We start from the raw sequence: 19,078 nt of genomic DNA, 5'->3' as shown, positions 1-19,078 counted from the left end.
CTGCTGCCTTCGTCGGGAATAGCCGAGGGCCTACGAAGAACGTGGAAGCATCCGAAGTCCTTGTGTGGTTTAAATAGTTAACGCACTAACAAGTTCATTCATAAAACAAATGTTTGTTGAGCACCCACCCTGTGCCAAGCTCTGAGTGGCAATTTGGACAGAAGCCGTTGAGGAAGGGGACTTGGGACTTCTGGAAAGGGACACACTCGGAAATCCAGCCGTGGAGTTCCGAAAACACACGAAGGGCCCTCGGAACTGTACCACTCCGCGTCGAGAACACGCCCTCGGGTCCCTAGCCGAAGAGTTCCGAAAGTCCCCGAACGGTTTGAGACTGACTGGAGGAAATAGCCGAATGTGGCCGAGCTGCCTCGGAGGCGGGCGGAAGGAGGCGGGGACAGGAGACGGCGCGCGCGTGTGTACCCTGAGAGGAAGCGGAAATGCGTGTTGCTATTAAAGGCGTCGCCCCGCCCCTCGCCTGCCTCTTTCCGTATCCGGCCGCCGCCACGAGAGGAGGTGAGTTGCTCCCGCGTGACCGCCTCTCGCGCCTGCCACCGGGTGTCTGTGCCCTTGCCTGCCTGTCTCAGTGCGCCCCTCGCGCTCTTGGCTTCACTCCGCCCCCGCCGCCTTAGGTCGCTGTGGATTCTCACCTCTCGTCCCTCGCAGTTAGTCTCGGCCGCCCAGGTTCAGCGCCTCCACCTTAGGCCGCCCAGCCCCGCCTGGCAAATTTCTAGGCGCTCTCGGCCCACGCGGTGCTCCCATTCGCCAGGTCCCCAAACGCACCCTTTCTCTGTTGTCCGGCATCGGCCTGCTGCTCCCCTGACGTTCTCCCGCGCCCCTTTCTCCGCAGCTGCCGCCATGTCCGCGCATCTGCAATGGATGGTCGTGCGGAACTGCTCCAGCTTCTTGATCAAAAGGAATAAGCAGACGTACAGCACCGTAAGCGGGGTTCTGACGCGTGGGTCGGAGGGAGGGACCTTTACGATTGCTGTGCCCCCTTCCTCTTCATGACCGCGATGCGTTCTCCTTCCCAGGAACCCAATAACCTGAAGGCCCGCAACTCTTTTCGCTACAACGGGCTCATTCACCGCAAGACTGTGGGCGTGGAGCCGGCGGCGGACGGCAAAGGGGTCGTGGTGGTCATGAAGCGGAGATCCGGTGAGCATTTGCCCTGGCTGGGCCCAGGCAACAGACCCCCATCCGGGGCAGGGGGCTGTGGTTTTTCACTGTCGGGCCGCGGGAGTGATTCTGCTATTGGACGGAGGATTCCTGGGGTCAGGATGTTTGCCTGGGAGGCTGGTTCCTCTCCAAGCTAGCCCACCAGCTATGTGAGCTTATCATCTAAAAAGTGGAGAAATTAAAAGCACCTGAACTCCGCTGCGTGCTTGTCAGGGTTAAAGTACAGGGTTGCATGGTTTGATGACGTTTTCAGAATAAATCCTTGAAGCAGGTGGAAGTCTGCCTCCACCGGTGGGAAAATTCAGGTAAACAGATGGGGAGCCGCCTTCTAGCTCCCGCATAGGAAGTGACAGCTTGGGTTTGAAGCAGTAGTTTGGCTCCCATTCTGGCTTCGAGGATTCAGAATGGGGCGCTCAGCATCCCACCTCCCTGTGTCTCAGGCACAGACAGGCCCTTTTAGACTCTTAGAGGAGGTCAAGGGGAGGCAGGGGTGTCTCTGGGTAACAGCTGAGTCATGGTATCGCACCCGCAACACTTTTGTTTGTAGGTGGGCAGTGGGTTTTAAGAGATAGGAATGAGCTTTTTCCCGGGTCCCTGATGAGGACTGATTTCTCTTTGGGTTCTGAGCCCTGTGTCCTGTTCAGTGACAGCAGCCGCCACATCTGCTGCCTTCTGTTCTCAGAGGGAAGGGGGTTAATCTCCCTTCCCAGAAGCACAGACCCAGGAGCAAGCAGTTGCTTATGTTTTGGGCTTCTCAGGTTCCCACACTCCTGAGAACCCTGTTCTGGTGCGCTGGGTCCCAAAACCTTTGCTTTCCCTTCTTGGATTGTTGGGTGGCTTTTCCTGGGCTGTCAGGAATCGGGTTGACCTGAGGAGGTAACATGGGCTCTCCTCTGGGGTCAGAAGGCTAACGTGAAATCTCCAGTATGGTACAGGGTCTTTGGCATCTGGGGGGAAACCCAGGAGCCCAGGATCCTAGCCAGGACCCCATCAGGTCTTTAGCGCAATAAAGGGGGTGTTTTCCTTTTTATCCTGGGCAGGGGAGTCCAACTCCACCTGTGCACAGGTGAGGGGCAGGTGTTTTCCCCAGGCCTCTTCTTACCCCTGGTCCTCCTGTGGCTCCACATCACCCCAGCCTCACAGCTTGGCGTTTCAGACACTTGTTGCTGAGCGGGTAGCTAGAGCCCAGGAGGGTGCGGAAGGGAGAGGAGCCAGAGCTGCTTTCTGGGGAGCGCTCGCCACCTGGTCAGCGTGGTGCCAAGTGCCCACCTCGCCCAGGCTCTCCTTGGAGTCACACAACTGTGCTTGTGACCTTGGGCAAGGGAGTCCTGGTTCCTTTGCCTCTGCTTCCCCTTCGGTGCAGTGAGATGAGCAGTGTTGTGTCTCAGGGACAGGCTGGAGAGGAGACGCCTATACAGGTGCAGGGCCTGGCCTGTGGTGGCCCTCGCCATCGTCCTGTTAAGTTGATGCTTGGAGATGGGGCTGCCTCCCAGGCTCACACAGTCCAGGCACTCGGGTTCTCTGGGTGAGACTGTGCCCTCACCCCGGGGGTGGGCACCAAAGGTCCAGACCGTCTGACCCCTGGGGCCCCTCTTCTCCCCACCACACCAGGCCAGCGAAAGCCAGCCACTTCCTACGTGCGGACCACCATCAACAAGAACGCCCGGGCCACCCTCAGCAGCATCCGGCACATGATCCGAAAGAACAAGTACCGCCCGGATTTGCGTATGGTGAGTGGGGGCTGGAGAGCTGATGCCAGGTGGTGGAGGCGACTACACAGTGGGGACCCAGGGAGCCTGGCCAGTGCTGTGAAGGACGGCCCTCCGGTGACTGGAGCCGGACCTGCGCTCTGGGGAAGAGGGAACGTCGCCCATCTGGGAGGCATGCGGGGGTGGGGGGCACAGCTGGTGGGGTGGGTGATCTGAGCTCGCCTCGCCTCCCAGGCTGCCATCCGCAGAGCCAGCGCCATCCTGCGCAGCCAGAAGCCTGTGATGGTGAAGAGGAAGCGGACCCGCCCCACCAAGAGCTCCTGAGTGATCTGTCCCCTTCCCCAATTCAATAAAGCTGTCAGCTGACTTGCCTCAGCCTCCTCGCCTTCCAGGCCGTGTCCCCAGGGGCTCCCCTACCAGCCAGCAGCACACGGTCGTCCCAGTGTCTTGAGTCTGGAGGGACCAGGTCCAGGTGGGGGAGCTGAGCCCCAGCTTTCGTGTGTGTCCTTGGCCCATCGTTTCTGCCCATCACGGAGGGCTGGCGTTGGTGTGAATTTTTACATTCGACGCTCAGAGGTGATTGTTCAGTACCGCAAAAAAAAGGAACTGCAGGTTAAGTAAAATCTAGAATCAGCATGATCCCACACTCTGCTAATGCATGATAAAGCTTCAAGAGAGATATAAAGTGGAAGTTTTTGTTTTTTTAACGTTTAGTCTAAGGTTCCTGAGGGGTGGGCATCTAGACCAAGGGTCAGCGCGCCTTCTGTTGTGTGTAGTTCTGTGGCCTGTGGCACAGCAGTGTTGGCAGTGTGGCCTTTGAAGGAGGAAGCATTTACGGTCTGGGTCTTTGCTGTCTGGGACCCCCGCTGTAGACCGTTTCTTCCTCCTGGGGTGGCCTGGAAACCCCAGTGGGAACTGGGGTGAGGAGCAGGCTGGCCCTACCCTCCCACGGCAGGTCCTGGGGCAGCTCGGCCTCTCCAGGGGGCTCTGCAGGTGTGAAGTGAGCATCCTAGGACTTGGGGGTGGACAGGGCCCTCAGTATGCCGTGGCCGTTGGTTCTGGGCCCAGAACTGCACTCACAGGCACCAGTGCAGCTCCTGAGTCCAGAAGCCTGTGGGACTCTGTCCACAGCTGGGGGAGGGGAACATGAGCTGCCCCAGCCACCCAGGAGGAAGGTGGCAGCCTCGGGCTTTCTGCCAGCAGGCGTGTCCTTACACAGCCGTTTTCTGGCGAGGAGCCCCCCTGGCCTAGCGTGTCTGCCTCCGGCTGCACTGGGGGTGAGCCCAGCGTCCCTGCAGCTCTGGCCCTCACGTGCTTCCTGCTCTCAGCAGGTGACTGCCCTCCCCGCTGCCTTCAGCTGCTCCTGGCCGCCCTCCGGCCCTCCCCCAGGCTGCGCCGCTCTGTCTCCTCAGAGGTCTCTTCTGACCGCTGGGTCTAACGTAGGTTCTCCTAGTTGCTTCCTTGTGTTTATTACAACTGTGACGTGGGCTCGTGGGCACTGCCTCTGGGCACCTGCCTGGGTCCTTCTGCCAGCTCAGCTGCTAGCTGTGTGGCCTTGGGCAAGTAACTGGATCTCTCTGCCTCTTGTCAGAATTACGTGGGCTAAGGCAGCGGTCCCAAACCTTCTTGGCACCAGGGACTGGTTTTGTGGAAGTCCCTTTTTCCACGGACTGGGCGAGGGGAATGTGGTTCAGGCGGTAACGTGAGCGATGGAGAGCAGCAGATGAAGCTTCGCTTGCCCGCCGCTCATCTGCTGTGCTGCCCAGTTCTGACAGGCTGCGGGCCAGAATTGGTCCACGGCCTGGGGTTTGAGGACCCCTGGGTTAAAGAATGCAGGTAAGTGCGGCAATTAGCTGTTGGCGTAGTGTTTTAAGCCTATGACAAGCTGGATGGCGTCTCTGTAACTCTTCAGATGGGCCTGTGGCGTGCGTGTGTACACATATACGTACACACACGTACACTTGAGAGGCTGTTTTCTCTGACTGCCCCAGATGCCCCATGAAGCAGATATCATCCCCACCTTACAGATGTAGAAACCGAGGCTCAGATGGGTAAAGGTCACCCACGTCATTGCTCGTGGTGTGTTTCCTGTGCACCTATTATGTGCCAGCCACTATGCCACGGGCCAAGGACTCAGGTCTCTGCCATCCTGAGGACCCTGTGCAGAGACGACAACCCTGCCCCCACCTCACAGCTCTGTGCCGGGGCCCAGGAGCTCCACACACCCAGACAGTTCCTGACCCCCCTCCCACCCTGCTGCCCCCTCCAGCCTTCCTCAGTGGGCGTGAACCTGATCCCTTCCTGCCGAACCCTCTTTCTCCCCTGGACCATCCGCCCTCACCCCACGGGGGTCTGTCCTCAACCCAGCTGGAGTGGCATCTTTAGTTCCAGGTGGAACTTAGGCGACTTAACACCTGCTCAAAACCCTCCCACGGTTCCCATCCCACTGCGGTTCCCATCCCACTGCGAGTGAAAGGCAGCCCCCTAGCCTTGGCTGGTCGGGCCCATCTCCACCCGGACGCCCAGCCCCCTGCTGTCCACCCAGCCCACGCGGTTCTGCCTGGGAGCATCTGCACTAGCTGTTTCTCTGGAAGGTGCTTCCCCACAGGGAGCCAGGGCCTCTTACTCTCACGTGTTGCAGGGCAGTGAGGTCTCCTGACCACTTTTCTTCCCCTTTGGCCAGCATCCGGGTTCTTAGTTCCCCGACCAGGGATCGAACCCGCGCCCCCTGCAGTGGAAGCGCCAAGTCTTAAACTTTGGACTGCCAGGGAAGTCCCTCTTCTGGCCACTCTTAAAAATCCTCCCCCCCCCCCCCCCCCCGGCTTCATTTTTCTCCACAGCACTGAAGTCCATCCAGCGGGTGTGTCCTGTGAGCCAGGACTTAGCCCGGCACCCAGCGTACCAGACGCACACAGCGCTGAGCGTCTGCTCCCCCCCGTGGCGACAGGCCGTCAGATGGTCCGTCTCCTTGTCTGTCCCAGAGCCCTGCTCCTCTAGGCCCTTAGCCCACGTGGAGTCCGGCTGGTCACCTGAACCCCCAAGATAACTACCTCCCTCTGTGGCCTGTTTCCTCCTCATAACACAGCCTCACTCAGTCTGTGGACCTCTAGCCCTGAGGGTGGCCGGGCCATCAGGGGTGGCTGGGCTGGGGATGCCATGCCAGGGGTCTGGATGGCACTTCGGGGAGGTGGAACCAGGAGAGGGCTGGTGGGAGGGAACAGGTCTCAGTCTTGAGGCCCTGCTGCTGGAGCCCCAGTGCTGCAGGCATTCCAGGCCTCAGCTTCCCATCTCCCTCCTGGGGAAGGAGAGAGCCTGGCGGCAGGTGTGGTTTGTATGGGGGGCCATCTATGCAAACTTTGTTTTCTCACAAGTGATGTATGTCGGCATGGAAATTGGAAAAGCAAGTAAAGAATTAATACAAGATTTAAAAAATCATAAATACCCAGACACATCATAGTAAAAACGCTGAATGCCAAAGACGGGGAAAATCTGGAAAGCAGCATGAGAAGAGCAACTCATGCAAGGGAACTACAGTAAGACTCACTGCTGGCTTCTCAGCAGGAACAGTGGGGCCAGGAGGCGGTGGCATTACAGGCAAGTGCCCAGAGAGATGCCCACACCCCTCCCGTCCCCCACCACCCAGAGCATCCCCCTCCAGTTCCGCGTGTCAGTTCCTACGCTTGGGTGCGTCACTAGTCTCTCTGCGCCTCAGTTTCCCTACAGGTGAAACAATAAGGTCGTTTCTAGCGTCTGATTCCTCAGGGCTCCGCAGTGCAGAGATCCTGGTTTGGTTTGCTGCCGTTGTCTCCAGTGCTGATCTGTCTGCAGAGCGTAGGGCGCACCCTCGGCAGCTGGCCCACACAGGGTCACTCAGAGCAGTGGAGACTCAGCGCTGAGACGTGCTCTGTTCATGGGAGGGCCTGGCCTTGATTTTAGTTCCATCTGCACGGATACCTCAGATACCTCAGGGCTCCGTCACTCCTCCACCTCTGTGCCTGTGACACGTGCATGTGAATAGACCTTACTTCCTAAGGCCCCTGAGGTTAAATGTGCAGAAAGCTTGTAACATGGCTGGCCAGGACAAGCCCACAGATCTTCCTTGCGTGAATGAACAGTTTAGTATAAATTATCTTGAGCAGATGGGCTCAAAACAATCACAAATGTCCTCCCGTTTCTGTAACTGTTTGCACACCAAACGATGCTCGTGTTCTTCTGAGCACTTTGAGGACAAATCCACACACGCTAGTGCCCGTGGCTCCCGGTCTGCATGAGTTCTGTGAATACACCGCTGTGTCCTCGGCCGCATTCCCTCCAGGCTGTTTCTTCCCAGTCCAGGAATTTAAAAAATCTCTTTGTTTCTCTTGTAGTCATTTGCTGTAATAAAATCTGTTCTTCAAAGTCTTTCATTATGAAAATGACATGAGCACGTGGTTTGGAGACATGCAAGGAGCCCCGGATGCCAGCCCCGGATCCGACCACGCCGCCTGGCATGCGGGGTCTTAGTTCCCTGCCCAGATACTGAACCCGTGCCCCCTGCAGTGGAAGTGCAGAGTCCTCGCCGCTGGACGGCCAGGGAAGCCCCTTGTGTTTCATCTTGAAAACTGTTCACAGTCATCCACCTGTGGGCCTTGAGCACCCCAGGCCTGCCGAGTTCACCCTGACTGTATGTTACCCCCATGGCCCTTGGCCAGGTTCTCACAGCAAAACCAGCACATTTGTTTCAGCACCTTCACTTAGCGTAGCATTTATGGAGGAGATGCACCCAAGGGCGGCGGGGACACTGTATTGTCTTCACGATTTCTGTGTAACTCCAAAACTGTTGTAAAAAAAAGTCTTTTAGGGCTTCCCCGGTGGCGCAGTGGTTGGGAATCCGCCTGCCAATGCAGGGGACACGGGTTCGATCCCTGGTCTGGGAAGATCCCACATGCCGTGGATCAACTAAGCCCATGCTCCACAACTACTTCGTCTGCACTCTAGAGCCCATGAGCCACAACTACTGAGCCTGTGTGCTGCAACTACTGAAGCCCACGTGCCAAGAAGCCACTGCAATGAGAGGCCCGTGCACCGTAGCAAAGAGTAGCCCCGCTTGCAGCAATGAAGACCCAATGCAGCCAAAAATAATTAAAAAAAAAAAAAAACTTTTAAAGATAGACTAAGATAGTGTTCACCTCTCAGGTTGAGAAACACCCAAAAGTTGGGTAAAAATCAAAGTGCACTTAGTGAGGCCGTTGTGGGGGGGATGGGCACACATCACTGACAGCGTCAATTGGTACAAACCCACGGGGAACAGCTTGGCCATATCGGTACAGAATTACAAATGAATGTGCCCTCTGGCACAGGGATGTCACTTGAAAAGGTTGACTCTGTTCCTTGTGTGCCACGGGATCCATGCACAAAGGTCATTCCTTCCAGCTCAGTGTGGCATAGCTGAGGGCAGGGAAGGGCTGTGAGTGCTGCAGGACAGATGGCCAAGATGTGCTAAGTTGAAAAGCCCAGGTGCGATGTGCCGTGTTATACACAGATGAAACACAGGACGTAAAAGAACATACGTTTATGGTTTATGGGAATTCCCTGCCGGTCCAGCGGTTAGGACTCCACGCTTTCACTGCCGAGGGAGCGGATTCAATCCCTGGTCATGGAACTAAGGTCCCACAAGCAGCATGGTGTGGCCAAAAAATAAAAATAAAATAAAAAAATAGAACATATGTTTAAATTTGCTTACGTTTGCATAGAATTTCCCCAGAAAAATACACAAGAACCTGCTGACACTGGTTGTCCCTGATGAAGGGACTTGGGTGTTGCGTGTGGGGAGATGGGAATGAGAGGGAGCCGTTTCATTGAAGAAGCTCTTGTTATATTTAAAATTTAAAAAAAGTCAAGTCTTTGCTTGCTTTTTTTTTTCTTAAGTCTTTTTTTTTGAATGGGTAACATGCACATGGTATTCCAAGCTCTCTTTCTTGGGACAGTATTTGCAGGTGCTGATGTAACCTTCCTGAGGCATTCGATGAATATGCAAGCAAATACACATCCTATTTATTGATTTATTTTTGGGTGCGTTGGGGCTTTGTTGCGGTACACAGGCTTCTCATTGAGGTGGCTTCTCTTGTTGTGGAGCACAGGCTCTAGGCGGGAGGGCTTCAGTAGTTGTGGCATGCGGGCTCAGTAGTTGTGGCTTGCGGGCTCTAGAGCGCAGGCTCAGTAGTTGTGGCGCACGGGCTTAGTTGCTCCACAGCATATGGGATCTTCCCGGACCAGGGCTTGAACCCATGTCCCCTGCATTGGCAGGCAGATTCTTAACCCGTGCACCACCAGGGAAGTCCCACATCCTATTTAAAACAAAATTAAAACAAACAAAAACAGAAATGGTAGCCTATCTTGTACAGCATTTGCATGTTGCTCTTTCTCACGTATTTTGGAGATTGGTCCATATCTCATACTGAGCTTCTTCATGTTGTTAAAATTCTGAAATATAGCAGACACAGAGAAAAGCACACAAAACATATTTGTACACTTCCCTCCTGGGCTCCCTACTGGCTAGAGGTAACCAGTGTCCTGAGCTTTAGGGAAACAATCTTCTTGCTTTTACAGCTTTGCCACCAAGGTGTGTGTTCAGCAGCACAGCTTGGTTTTGACGGTTTTGGAATTGTGTGCGAAGGCATTCAGACTGTGGGTCTCCTGTGACTTGCTTGTTTGCCTGATGCTGAGTTCTCCACGCTGCGGGAAGTAGTGATGGCCCACTACTTTTGTGTCGTATAGTGTTGCTCCTTGAATGTACAAGCATGTTTATACTGCTTGCAATTAGGACAAATGTGGTTTTGCAGCCCATGGTACGTGTGCAAGAAGGCTGAGTAATGAGATACTACTGCGTCCCCACGTGACTTTTACCATTTCACGCTCCTGCCAGGGTCGCACTGTGGGCCAGGAGAGTTATCCGTGGCTCTGCAAGTGGCGTTGTCAGATCTTATCACTGTGGCAAGTTTCACGGGAGCATAGTGGTCTCAACTTTGGTTTACACTGCACTTTCCCCATCACTAGTGATGACGGGAATCTTTGCATGTGCTTGGTAGTCGGTGGGATTTTCCCTTTTGTGAAGCATTTGTGCAAGTGCTTTTGCCAACTTTTGTGTTGTTTCTTACTGATTTGTAGGAGCTCTTTATACATTTGTTTGGATTTGTCCTTTTCGATTGTATGTCTTGCATACAACCCCACTGACTTGTCTTTCATTCTACTTTAGATAAACAGAAGTCCTTGATTTAAAAAGTTAAATCAACTTCTCTTAGATATACTTTACACAAAGTAAAATACACCTGTTTTAAGTATATACTCTGTAAGTTTTGACATCATTCTGCACCTGTGAGCCCCACCATAATCGGGATCTGCAATGTGCTCATCACACCCAAAGCCTTCCCACACTCCTGTACGCTTTACCCTCCCCGATCTCAGCCAGTCATTTGCTTTTGGCCGTTAGTGACTAACTTTGCCTGTTCTAGAATTTCATATAAATGGAATCAAGTATTTTGTATTCTTCCGTATATGGCTTCACTCAGCATGTTACTTTGTTTATCAGTGTTTAGCTAAGTAGTATTCCACTATGTGAATTCACAATTCCTTTACTCACTCATCCATTGGTGAACATGTGGGTTATATTTCCAGGCTTTGCTGTTCACAAAGGAAGCAACTGTGAAAACTGGCATACCAGGCTTTCCTTTCTCTTTGTATTTTATGATCATTTTTGACACTGTGTCCTAAGGCCCGGCACAGAGCCTGACAGAGGGCAACAAAATCTTTGGCCTCCCCATCTGTGCCTTCGTTGGTTTCTGCCAAGACGGACCACTCCCTACTTTCCCACCAGCCGAGAACCCCGACACTTGTCCGGGTCTGCGGCCCTTACCTGACCCTCCGTAACAGTCCAAGAGGTACAATGACCAGCAGGTCTGCCCTCCTGCAGATGAAGGAACAGGGCAGGGAGAAGGGCCATGCCGCGGGGCGCCAGCTGCGTGCAGGAAGCTGACGTGTGCCGGTCTCCCACCCCCACCCCCGGAGTGAGGGCAGAACCTGTGACCACGCTGGGACGTGCTCCTGCAGTCAAGTTATCACCCGGGGCTCATCAGCTTCATCTAATCAACTGGGTCCCACAAAAGAGGGCTGTGGGGTGAGAACCCCGGCAGCTTCTAGCAGCTGGGGATAGCCCCAGGCCCTACAACCCCAAGAAACCGAATCCCGCCAACTCTGAGTTTGAAAAGGACCCGAGAAAGGAGCATGCCCGGTGGATCCTCAGCTTCGCTTCTGAAACCCAAGCAGTGACCAGCCCATCACAGCAACTTCCGACCAACACAAACTGTAAGACAGGTGTCTCCTCAGGCCTGGGATTTGTGATATGTGATACAGAAATCCACAGGAACATGTTCTGTTGGCTAGAACGGGATCAAGTGCCGCAGCGCACGGCAGACAGACGGGGCTCCCACACCCACTGCCCGGCCACTGTGCCCATTTCAGGAGAACAAGGGCAGGAGAGATGAGCAGCAGGCCCGTGCCTGGCACTGCACCCCTCAGACAGAGGGCGCCCCGACCCCAGCAGGAGGCCCGTGGAGCTGAGGGCCCTGTGCTCAGCCCGCGAGGAGACTCGGGCTGGGGGGCCCGCTGCTCAAAGCCAGGCTGGTGGAGGCAACAGCAGCTGCTTTTCCAACTTTATTTAGAAAAACAAATCCAGGTCCTAGTGCCCCCGTGCCCTCCCCCACCCCAGCCATAACTTAAATAACTTAGAGACAGAGTTGGGGGCAGGCGGGTGGCGGTGGGAGAGGGAGGGAGGCGAGCCCGCTACAGCCGCCGCAGCGCCCGCTTCTTGTCCGTCTTCTTCTTGGCTGCCAGCTTCTTATCACGCTCGCCCGCGTGCTTCTTGGCCATGGGCCCCTCGGCCCCTCCTGGGCCCCCGGGGGCCACGGGGTCAGCGGAGGAGGCCACAGCCCCGCCGGCCTCGGCCCTGCCGCCGCTGGGTCCGCCTGCGCCCCCGTGGATCTCGGTGAGCAGGCGCGCGCGGGCGGCATACTCCTCGTAGTTCTCCAGGAGCAGGCGGCCCGCCTCCTCGTTGAGGGCAGACTCGGGGTTCGGGTGGATCAGCAGGCACTTGATGGTCTGTGGGGAGAGCGCCAGGGTCAGGGGGGCCCCCCAAGCCTCACACGGCCGACCCTGCGGCCCCCATTCCCAGCACCGCTCCCCGGGACGGCACACGCCTGCAGGCCCCGCCACCAGTGACTCGCCCCAGCTCATTCAGCAAGTGACGGGGGGCTTCCCTGGTGGCGCAGTCATTAAGAATCCACCTGCCAATGCAGGGGACATGGGTTCGAGCCCTGGTCCGGGAAGATCCCACATGCCGCGGAGCAACTAAGCCTGTGCGCCCCAACTACTGAGCCTGCACTCTAGAGCCCGCGAGCCGTAACTATCGAGCCTGCGCTCTGGAGCCCGTGCTCCGCAACAAGAGAAGCCACTGCAATGAGAAGCCTGCGCACCGCAACGAAGAGTAGCCCCTGCTGGCTGCAACTAGACAAAAGCCCGGGCGCAGCAATGAAGATGCAATGCAGTCAAAAAAAAAAAAAGGAAGTGAGGGGGACAACTTAGGAACTAGCAACTAGCAACTAGACAACTAGCTCTACATTACACTACAGGAAGATGCTTAAAGCTAGAGCTATCTCTGGCTTTAACAGGAATCTCAAGGGCAGAGGCACAAACCCTGGCTGGACAAGCTGTTAACACCCAAGAGAAAGGCGCCAGGGCATAAACAGAGACTGATGCCCGAGGACAGTCAGAGAGTGGTCCAAGAAGGAAGTGAGTCTTCAATATTCCTTAATACACCCATTTTTTTTTTAATTTTTATTTATTTATTTATTTGTGGCTGTGTTGGGTCTTCGTTTCTGTGAGAGGGCTTTCTCTAGTTGCGACAAGCGGGGTCCACTCTTCATCGCGGTGCACGGGCCTCTCACAATCGCGGCCCCTCCCGTTGTGGGGCACGGGCTCCAGACACGCAAGCTCAGTAGTTGTGGCTCACGGGCCCAGTTGCTCCGCGGCATGTGGGATCTTCCCAGACCAGGGCTCGAACCCATGTCCCATGCATTAGCAGGCAGATTCTCAACCACTGCGCCACCAGGGAAGCCCAATCTGCCCATTTTAACTGCAGAGTAAATCGAGGCTGAAAGGTGTGACCAGCCAGCCCCCAATGGACCCTTCTAAGAGGAGTCTACACAGACAGCTGTGGCCCCTAAGCCGTGTTTGTTTTACCTCCACTTTCATTCTAAAAGGGAACACAGAACACCCCAGGAACCCAGAACTTGTCTGGCCTTGAGCAGGTGAAATGCTCTCTCACCTGTAAATGGGGGCAGTAACGAGTACTCGCCAAAGCACCGGGCCCAACACACATCACTGATAATCATGAGGGACCAGGATCACACCCTAATTCTGACAACTGCACCCCACAACCAGCCTTCCCCACAGCTGCCCTCCCATGGCTGAGCCTGGCCTGGGCCCCGCACTGCAGGCGCTAGGGTCGCTGGGGACACTTGGGGTTATTCTGTGAGCTCATCTCTGGTGTTGCTGGCAGGCACCACTGGCGCTCCAGGGAGAGGAGGGAAAGGTCTGGGGTCTGTTTACCTTGGTGCTCAGTCCTCCCCCGGGCCCTGCAGGAAACCCCAATTCCCCATCCTCCCTACCAACTGCCCCAGGGGCTCATTAGAAATTCAGTGTTTGTATTTTTAAATTTCACCTTGTGAGAGGGGTGGAGAGGCATCAGGTGACTACATGCTTTGAGTGGCCTATGGGGACCCTGGAGCACGAGTCGTCTGGCTGTCTCCACCTCCGCTTGGCTGAGGTGGGCCCGGATGGTTCTCCGCGGGGTGGTCCCTGCGGCAGGATGTGCAGCAGCTTCCCCGTGGCCACCCACTAGGTGCTGGTAGCACCCCCAGCTGTGACAATTAAAACTGTCCCCAATGGAACAAAACCCCCCCTGGCTGAGAAACAACGGAATGACAATGGTGATGGTTGTACAAGCTGTGACTACTGAAGCACCAATGAACTGTACGCTGCTGGATACTGGAAAGTCTATCTTCACCCTAACCAGATGCTTGACTTGTACCTGTCAGAACACCGTCCCGCTACACAAACCCATCACTTGTTCCACAGCAAAGGCAGCTGGGCACTGCCAACCCTTCCAGAAAAGCTGGAAATCTGGATTCTTATGTGGAAGCCCCAACCACTTCAGCGTTGACTTTAGAAGAGAAACAAGGCTCTGTGGCTTGGACATCATTGGGACGCGCCCAGGAGGGAGGCCCGGGCCCAGGCAGAACTCACCAGCAGCACGTGCCGGATGCCCAGCTCAGCTGTCCAGTCCCTCTTGAGCACGTTGACGCAGATCTCACCATTGGCGCCCACATTTGGGTGGAAGATCTTGGTCAGGAAGTAGCCCTTGGGCGGGGAGGCAGGAAAGTCCTTCCCCAGCAGGAGTTTCATGCGGAAGAGGCCTCCGGCGTATGGGGTCCCCTCTGGAGTGCAGAGAGGGGGACAGCGTCAGGAGGCACAGGCCTTCCAGGCACCCCCAAAACCCAGTCTCCACGGTCTGGCTGCGAGGCAAGTGCCCCACCGCCTCCTCCACCAGACCGGGGGGTTCTCGAGAGGAAGACAGGCCCAGGTTCCCAGGGGGCCACAGGCACCATCCCCAGCTCAGAGTTAACCCCCTGACTGGTGGGCCCCACCCATAGATCCCTCTTCATTCCCAAGTGAAGGCACAGCACACCCTTCCCAAGAGGCACAGACACACATGCCCACTCAGCTCCTCGGAAAAACATCTATTTGGAAGCCTCTCAGGCAAATGTCAGGACAGTTGTGTCCACTCCGTGGTCTTCCCTGCCGCAGCAAACACTGGGAGCTGTTCCAGACCCGTAGCTGTTCCTCGTGCCCCAGCCCCCACGTCCAACCCATCACAGCCTGGGCAGCTGACCTCCAGGTCCACTCCTGAATCTGAGCCCACCTCCAAGTCCAGCGGAACCACTTCTCTCACCTGATGGATGCCCATGGTCAGTGGCTTCCTGACTAGCCTCCAGATTCTATCCCCACCCTTGCCGACGTCAAAGTGAAGTCTGAAGCGACCCACTGGCCCGGCTTTAAACCCTCCAAAGGCTTCCTTTCCAGACTCCTTTGAAAAGAGGCCTACAAGCCCTAAAAGATCTGTTCCCTATAAGCTTCACAAGTCGTTCTTCTGTTCCTCAGGAAGTCTTCCCTGACCCCCTCCCGACAAGTTCAACTCCAGACTAGGTCCTTCGTCACATACTCTTCACTTAAATTGTAAAAATTCAACTGATAACTTAAATGTAGTGCACGTGAAACGACCTGCTAAACCACTCTGCAAGATCAAACGATCCTCTGTAGTCATTTGGTTATTACTGGTATCTCCCTGCAAGCCTGCATTTAGCTTGTTCTCTGCTTGGTCCCCAGAAAACCTAACACTGGTGGCAGGAAGGAGTTTGAGATGATCCAGCCTCCCCTCCAGGCCTTTGCTGACACTTCTCCCCACCTGGCATCCTCTTCCCAATCCCACTTAATTCCTACCCATACTTCAGGATGGAGGAAACACCCAAACCCAGGTAAGGCCCCATTATATGCTCTCCTGGCCCCCAGAATTTTTCTCACAACACTTACAGGGAAAGTATACACAATTACTTGCCATTTCTAGTGTCCTGCCCTGCATACTGCGAGCACCATGTGTAACAGGTGTGCCTGTCTTGTCTACCCTTGCGTCCTCAGGGTCTGGCAGTCCACCCTACAGTGGGAGCCTCCTATCCTTGCTCTAAGATTGACGAGGATCTAGGAAGTGCACCCCTCCCTCTTGTTCCCACACTCACCAGGGCCCTCGATGGTGACCTGCAGGTCAGTGAGGTCCTCCTCATTGGGAAAGACCTTGATACCGTCAGGTGGGTCAGCTGTCAGTGTCGTCACCTCCTTGTACACCAGGCGGATGATATGGGGGGGCAGGTTCTCCACGTTGGAGTTCTAGGTATGGAGACAAGGGCGTGAGCCAGAGGCAGAGCCAGGGCCCGGTGCCTCCTGCAGGATCTAGGATGCAGTGGCACCCTAGTCTTACTCCTGCAGTCCCAGGCTGTCAAATCACCCCGAGCTCCCAGAACCCCCAACCCAGGATCCTTCAGACGACCACCCCAAGCTGATCTCCCACTAGAAATAGGGCGGATTGCCGAGGGCTTGCGGATGACTCCACTTTCCCCAGAAGACCCCAAGGCCCGCTCGTAGCTCCGCAAGGCCCCCCAACGATCCCGGGCAGGCCCGAGGCCTATGCCGGTCCCCCTTCCCCACCTAACCTTGGTAAGACCACCCTGGAAATCCCAACTCGGGCCTGAAGACGGCGGCGGAGCGTCGTTGTTCCCGAAACACCCACGGGCGGGCCAAAAAGCCCGGAGCTCGGCCGGGCCCTCCTCTCCCGCCCCGCCCCGCCCCGCCCCGCCTCGCCTCGCCTACAGGAGGGCCCCTGGGCCCATCTCAGGCCCGGGATACCCATGTGGGCCCTCCAACCCCCCAAGCCGCCCGCGAGAGGCTCCTGAGACTCCCGCCTCCTCCTCTGGGGAGGGCCCAACCACCCCTCCCGGGCCTGGATGCCTCGCTCACCATAACTGCTGCCGGCCGGGGGCGGGTCCCCCCGGCCCCCTTCCTGCGCTCTCCGGCCGCCGGCCGGGGCGGGGGGCCCAACTGCTGCCGCTGCGGCCCTAGCGAGGCCCCGGTGGCCCCGCTCTGCTCCCCGCTGCCTCCAACGCCCGCCGCGAAGCGCGCCCGCAGCTCCGCCCACCCCCGGTGCCCGGCCGCACTAAGCCGGCCGCGCGCGCACCGCCGCTCTTTTATATCCGCCCACAGGCCGCGCCCCCTCGCGGCCCCCTCTCGCCGTGCCTCGACCCGTGACGTCAGCGCGCACGGCCCTCGGCGTTCGACGGGCTCGCTCCCTTCCAGCAAGCTGCGGGCCGAAGTTGGGGAGAGGGCGCTCGGCGGGCCGGCCAATGGGGGTGCGCGGTGGTCGGGGAAGGGATCCGGGAGGATGGAGTGACGGAGAAGGGGAAGTAGAGTGGAAGAGGACGTGAAGGGCGACGCGACCGCTGATTGGCCCGTTTGAATGAGACGCTGGCGCACGCGCGCGCCCCGACGCCCAGGAGATCACGCACGCGACTAACGGTCGGCCGTGGAGCCTGGGCAGGGCGAAGGGAGGTGGGACTCTGGCGGTTTAAAAGGACGATAGAAGGCGCGCCGGCCAATAGGGACGCGCAGTCGTGGAGTGGCGTCACGAGACGCGCGCGGGCCAATCCTTGACGGAGAAGGCAGTAAGGGGGTTGGGGGGCGGCGAGAGAAATGGTGAGCGACCAATGGGAGCCTTGCCTAGCGCGGACCCAGGCGCTCGCAGCCAATGAAGTTCGTTGGTTTTTGTGTATGCAAATGAGCGTGCGCGGATGCCCGCTCCCCTTCCTCAGCCGGGAGTGGGGGTGGGTGCTGGGAATCCTTGTACGTTTTTCTCCCAGGCGCCATTTTGTGCTGAGAATGACCTGTGACCTGCGTGGTGTGTCCCGGAGGTTCCAAGACCAGTCAGCCCGGCGCTGAAGGCTTAGACGCCTGGCCGTCCAGTGTGTGACCTCTGGCCCCAGCCAGGCCTCAGTCTCCTCCTGTGGGGACTGTGCCCGAGAAAGAAGGAAGAGCCCCCAGCCCTTGTTGAGGGCCTGGCCCTGCCTGTGACTGACCGCGGCTTCCCGCCAGCCAGGCCTCGCCGGGACTCCCTTTCCTTGTCTGGGGAACCGGCCCAGAGCGCCCCGGGCGGCCCAGTGTAGGCGCCCTGAGAGCGGGAGGCCCGGGAGCTGACCCGCTTCCTCGGCTCCTGTGCGGTGCGGCCGCGGCGCCCCCCTCAGGCCCTCTGTGCCCTGTAAGAGAGGGTCCCGACAAGACCCCTCAGGGGGCCCCAGCCTCTGGAACAGGGGCCAGGAACGTGCAGAGACGCCCACCGCCGTAGCCATGACTAGTTTGTGGCAGATTGGCCGCACGCGGGCATCCCACGCGCCTCGCCTTGGGTCTTATCCCGCCAGGTGCAGAGGAGTCCGGCCCAGTTAACACTCGAGAACCCTGAAGGAAGAGAGGGGTCAAGTGACTTGCCCAGCACCCCCCCCCCCCCCCAACTTGGGACACGGCGGAGGTGGTGGTCAGACTGAGCTGTATCTCAAAAGTCCACCCAACAGACGTAACTGATGATGGTCATGAGAATGGTGGCGATCGATCCGGTGCTCGCTGGGCAGGGCACTGTTCTAGTTTCTTTGCATGCTTCATCTCATTGAATCCTTGCAACAGCCCTGTCGGGTGGATGTTATGATTCCCCTCTGGACACCCTCAGTCGTTCAGTACGCTTTTATTTTTGAGCACCTATCATGTGGCAGGCAGGATGCTCTGGGGATATGGCTGAGCGTAAAAGGAACAAAATCCCCACGCGCGCTCAGGGAGCTGACATCTTCGTGGGGAAGCCAGACAGTAAACAAGTAAGTATATCCTATCACGTCAGCGAGTGATAAAGACGTAGAGGAACAATCAGTCAGGGCCGAGGGCATAGAAAGGGAGGGGTGGGGGCTGCTGTCTGAGGAAGGATCACTTGGGCTCCATACGAGAAGGTCTAGGGGAAAAGCATTCCAGAAAAGGGAACAGCCCGTGCAAAGGCGAGGCGAGGGGATCGCGCTTGGTGTGTTTGGGGCGCCACCAGGAAGCCAGTGAGGGTAGGTCGGACGGAGGTGCTGAAGTCCGAGAGGTAAGGTGGGGCAGCGGTTACATCTCTGGCTTCTGCCGAGGTGGGCGGTGTGTTGTCTTCAAGTCCTGGGGAGCCATTGGAGGCTTTGACAGGACGGTGGGCGGTAACAGAGAGGGAGGCGAGCAGCTTGGTAGCAGTGGGGATGGGAGACGTGATGGGGATCGCTGACGTCGACAGGACCTGAGGGAGAAGGAAGGAATCGCCTGCACCTTAAAATTAGGATCAGCAAACCTTCTCAGTAAAGGTTTTTGATTTTGCGGGCCATCAGTCTCTGTCCCAGCGTACCCAGTTCTGCTGCCATAGCCCCGGAGTAGCCAAGCCCATGTGCAGATGTAGGGGCTGGCTGTGTTCCCATCAGCCTTTGTTTACAGAAACA

The 19,078-nt window shown here is 57.0% G+C and overlaps 2 protein-coding genes across 2 annotated transcripts; one reads left to right on the top strand and one right to left on the bottom strand.

Moving 5' to 3' along the window:
• The first annotated feature begins 367 nt into the window (after positions 1 to 367).
• On the top strand, positions 368 to 3,260 carry RPL28 (ribosomal protein L28). Its single transcript, XM_082436801.1, has 5 exons — positions 368 to 513; positions 848 to 936; positions 1,032 to 1,155; positions 2,788 to 2,906; positions 3,120 to 3,260. Exons 1-5 carry the CDS (start codon positions 438 to 440, stop codon positions 3,207 to 3,209), a joined length of 498 nt encoding a protein of 165 aa, XP_082292927.1. The 5' UTR covers positions 368 to 437; the 3' UTR covers positions 3,210 to 3,260.
• An 8,300-nt stretch (positions 3,261 to 11,560) lies between these two features.
• UBE2S (ubiquitin conjugating enzyme E2 S) lies at positions 11,561 to 16,977 on the bottom strand. Its single transcript, XM_082436766.1, has 4 exons — positions 16,545 to 16,977; positions 15,770 to 15,917; positions 14,223 to 14,413; positions 11,561 to 12,017 (listed from the first exon to the last, which is right to left on the bottom strand). The coding sequence occupies exons 1-4, from the start codon at positions 16,545 to 16,547 to the stop codon at positions 11,703 to 11,705; spliced, it is 657 nt and encodes a 218-aa protein (XP_082292892.1). The 5' UTR covers positions 16,548 to 16,977; the 3' UTR covers positions 11,561 to 11,702.
• Between the last annotated feature and the right edge of the window lie 2,101 nt (positions 16,978 to 19,078).

This window comes from Balaenoptera physalus (assembly GCF_965194825.1).
Source record: "Balaenoptera physalus genome assembly, chromosome: 19".
In the NCBI taxonomy this organism is placed as follows: domain Eukaryota; kingdom Metazoa; phylum Chordata; class Mammalia; order Artiodactyla; family Balaenopteridae; genus Balaenoptera; species Balaenoptera physalus.
The sequence above is the reverse complement of the archived record's forward strand: the minus strand, read 5'-3'. Positions and strand labels throughout refer to the sequence as shown.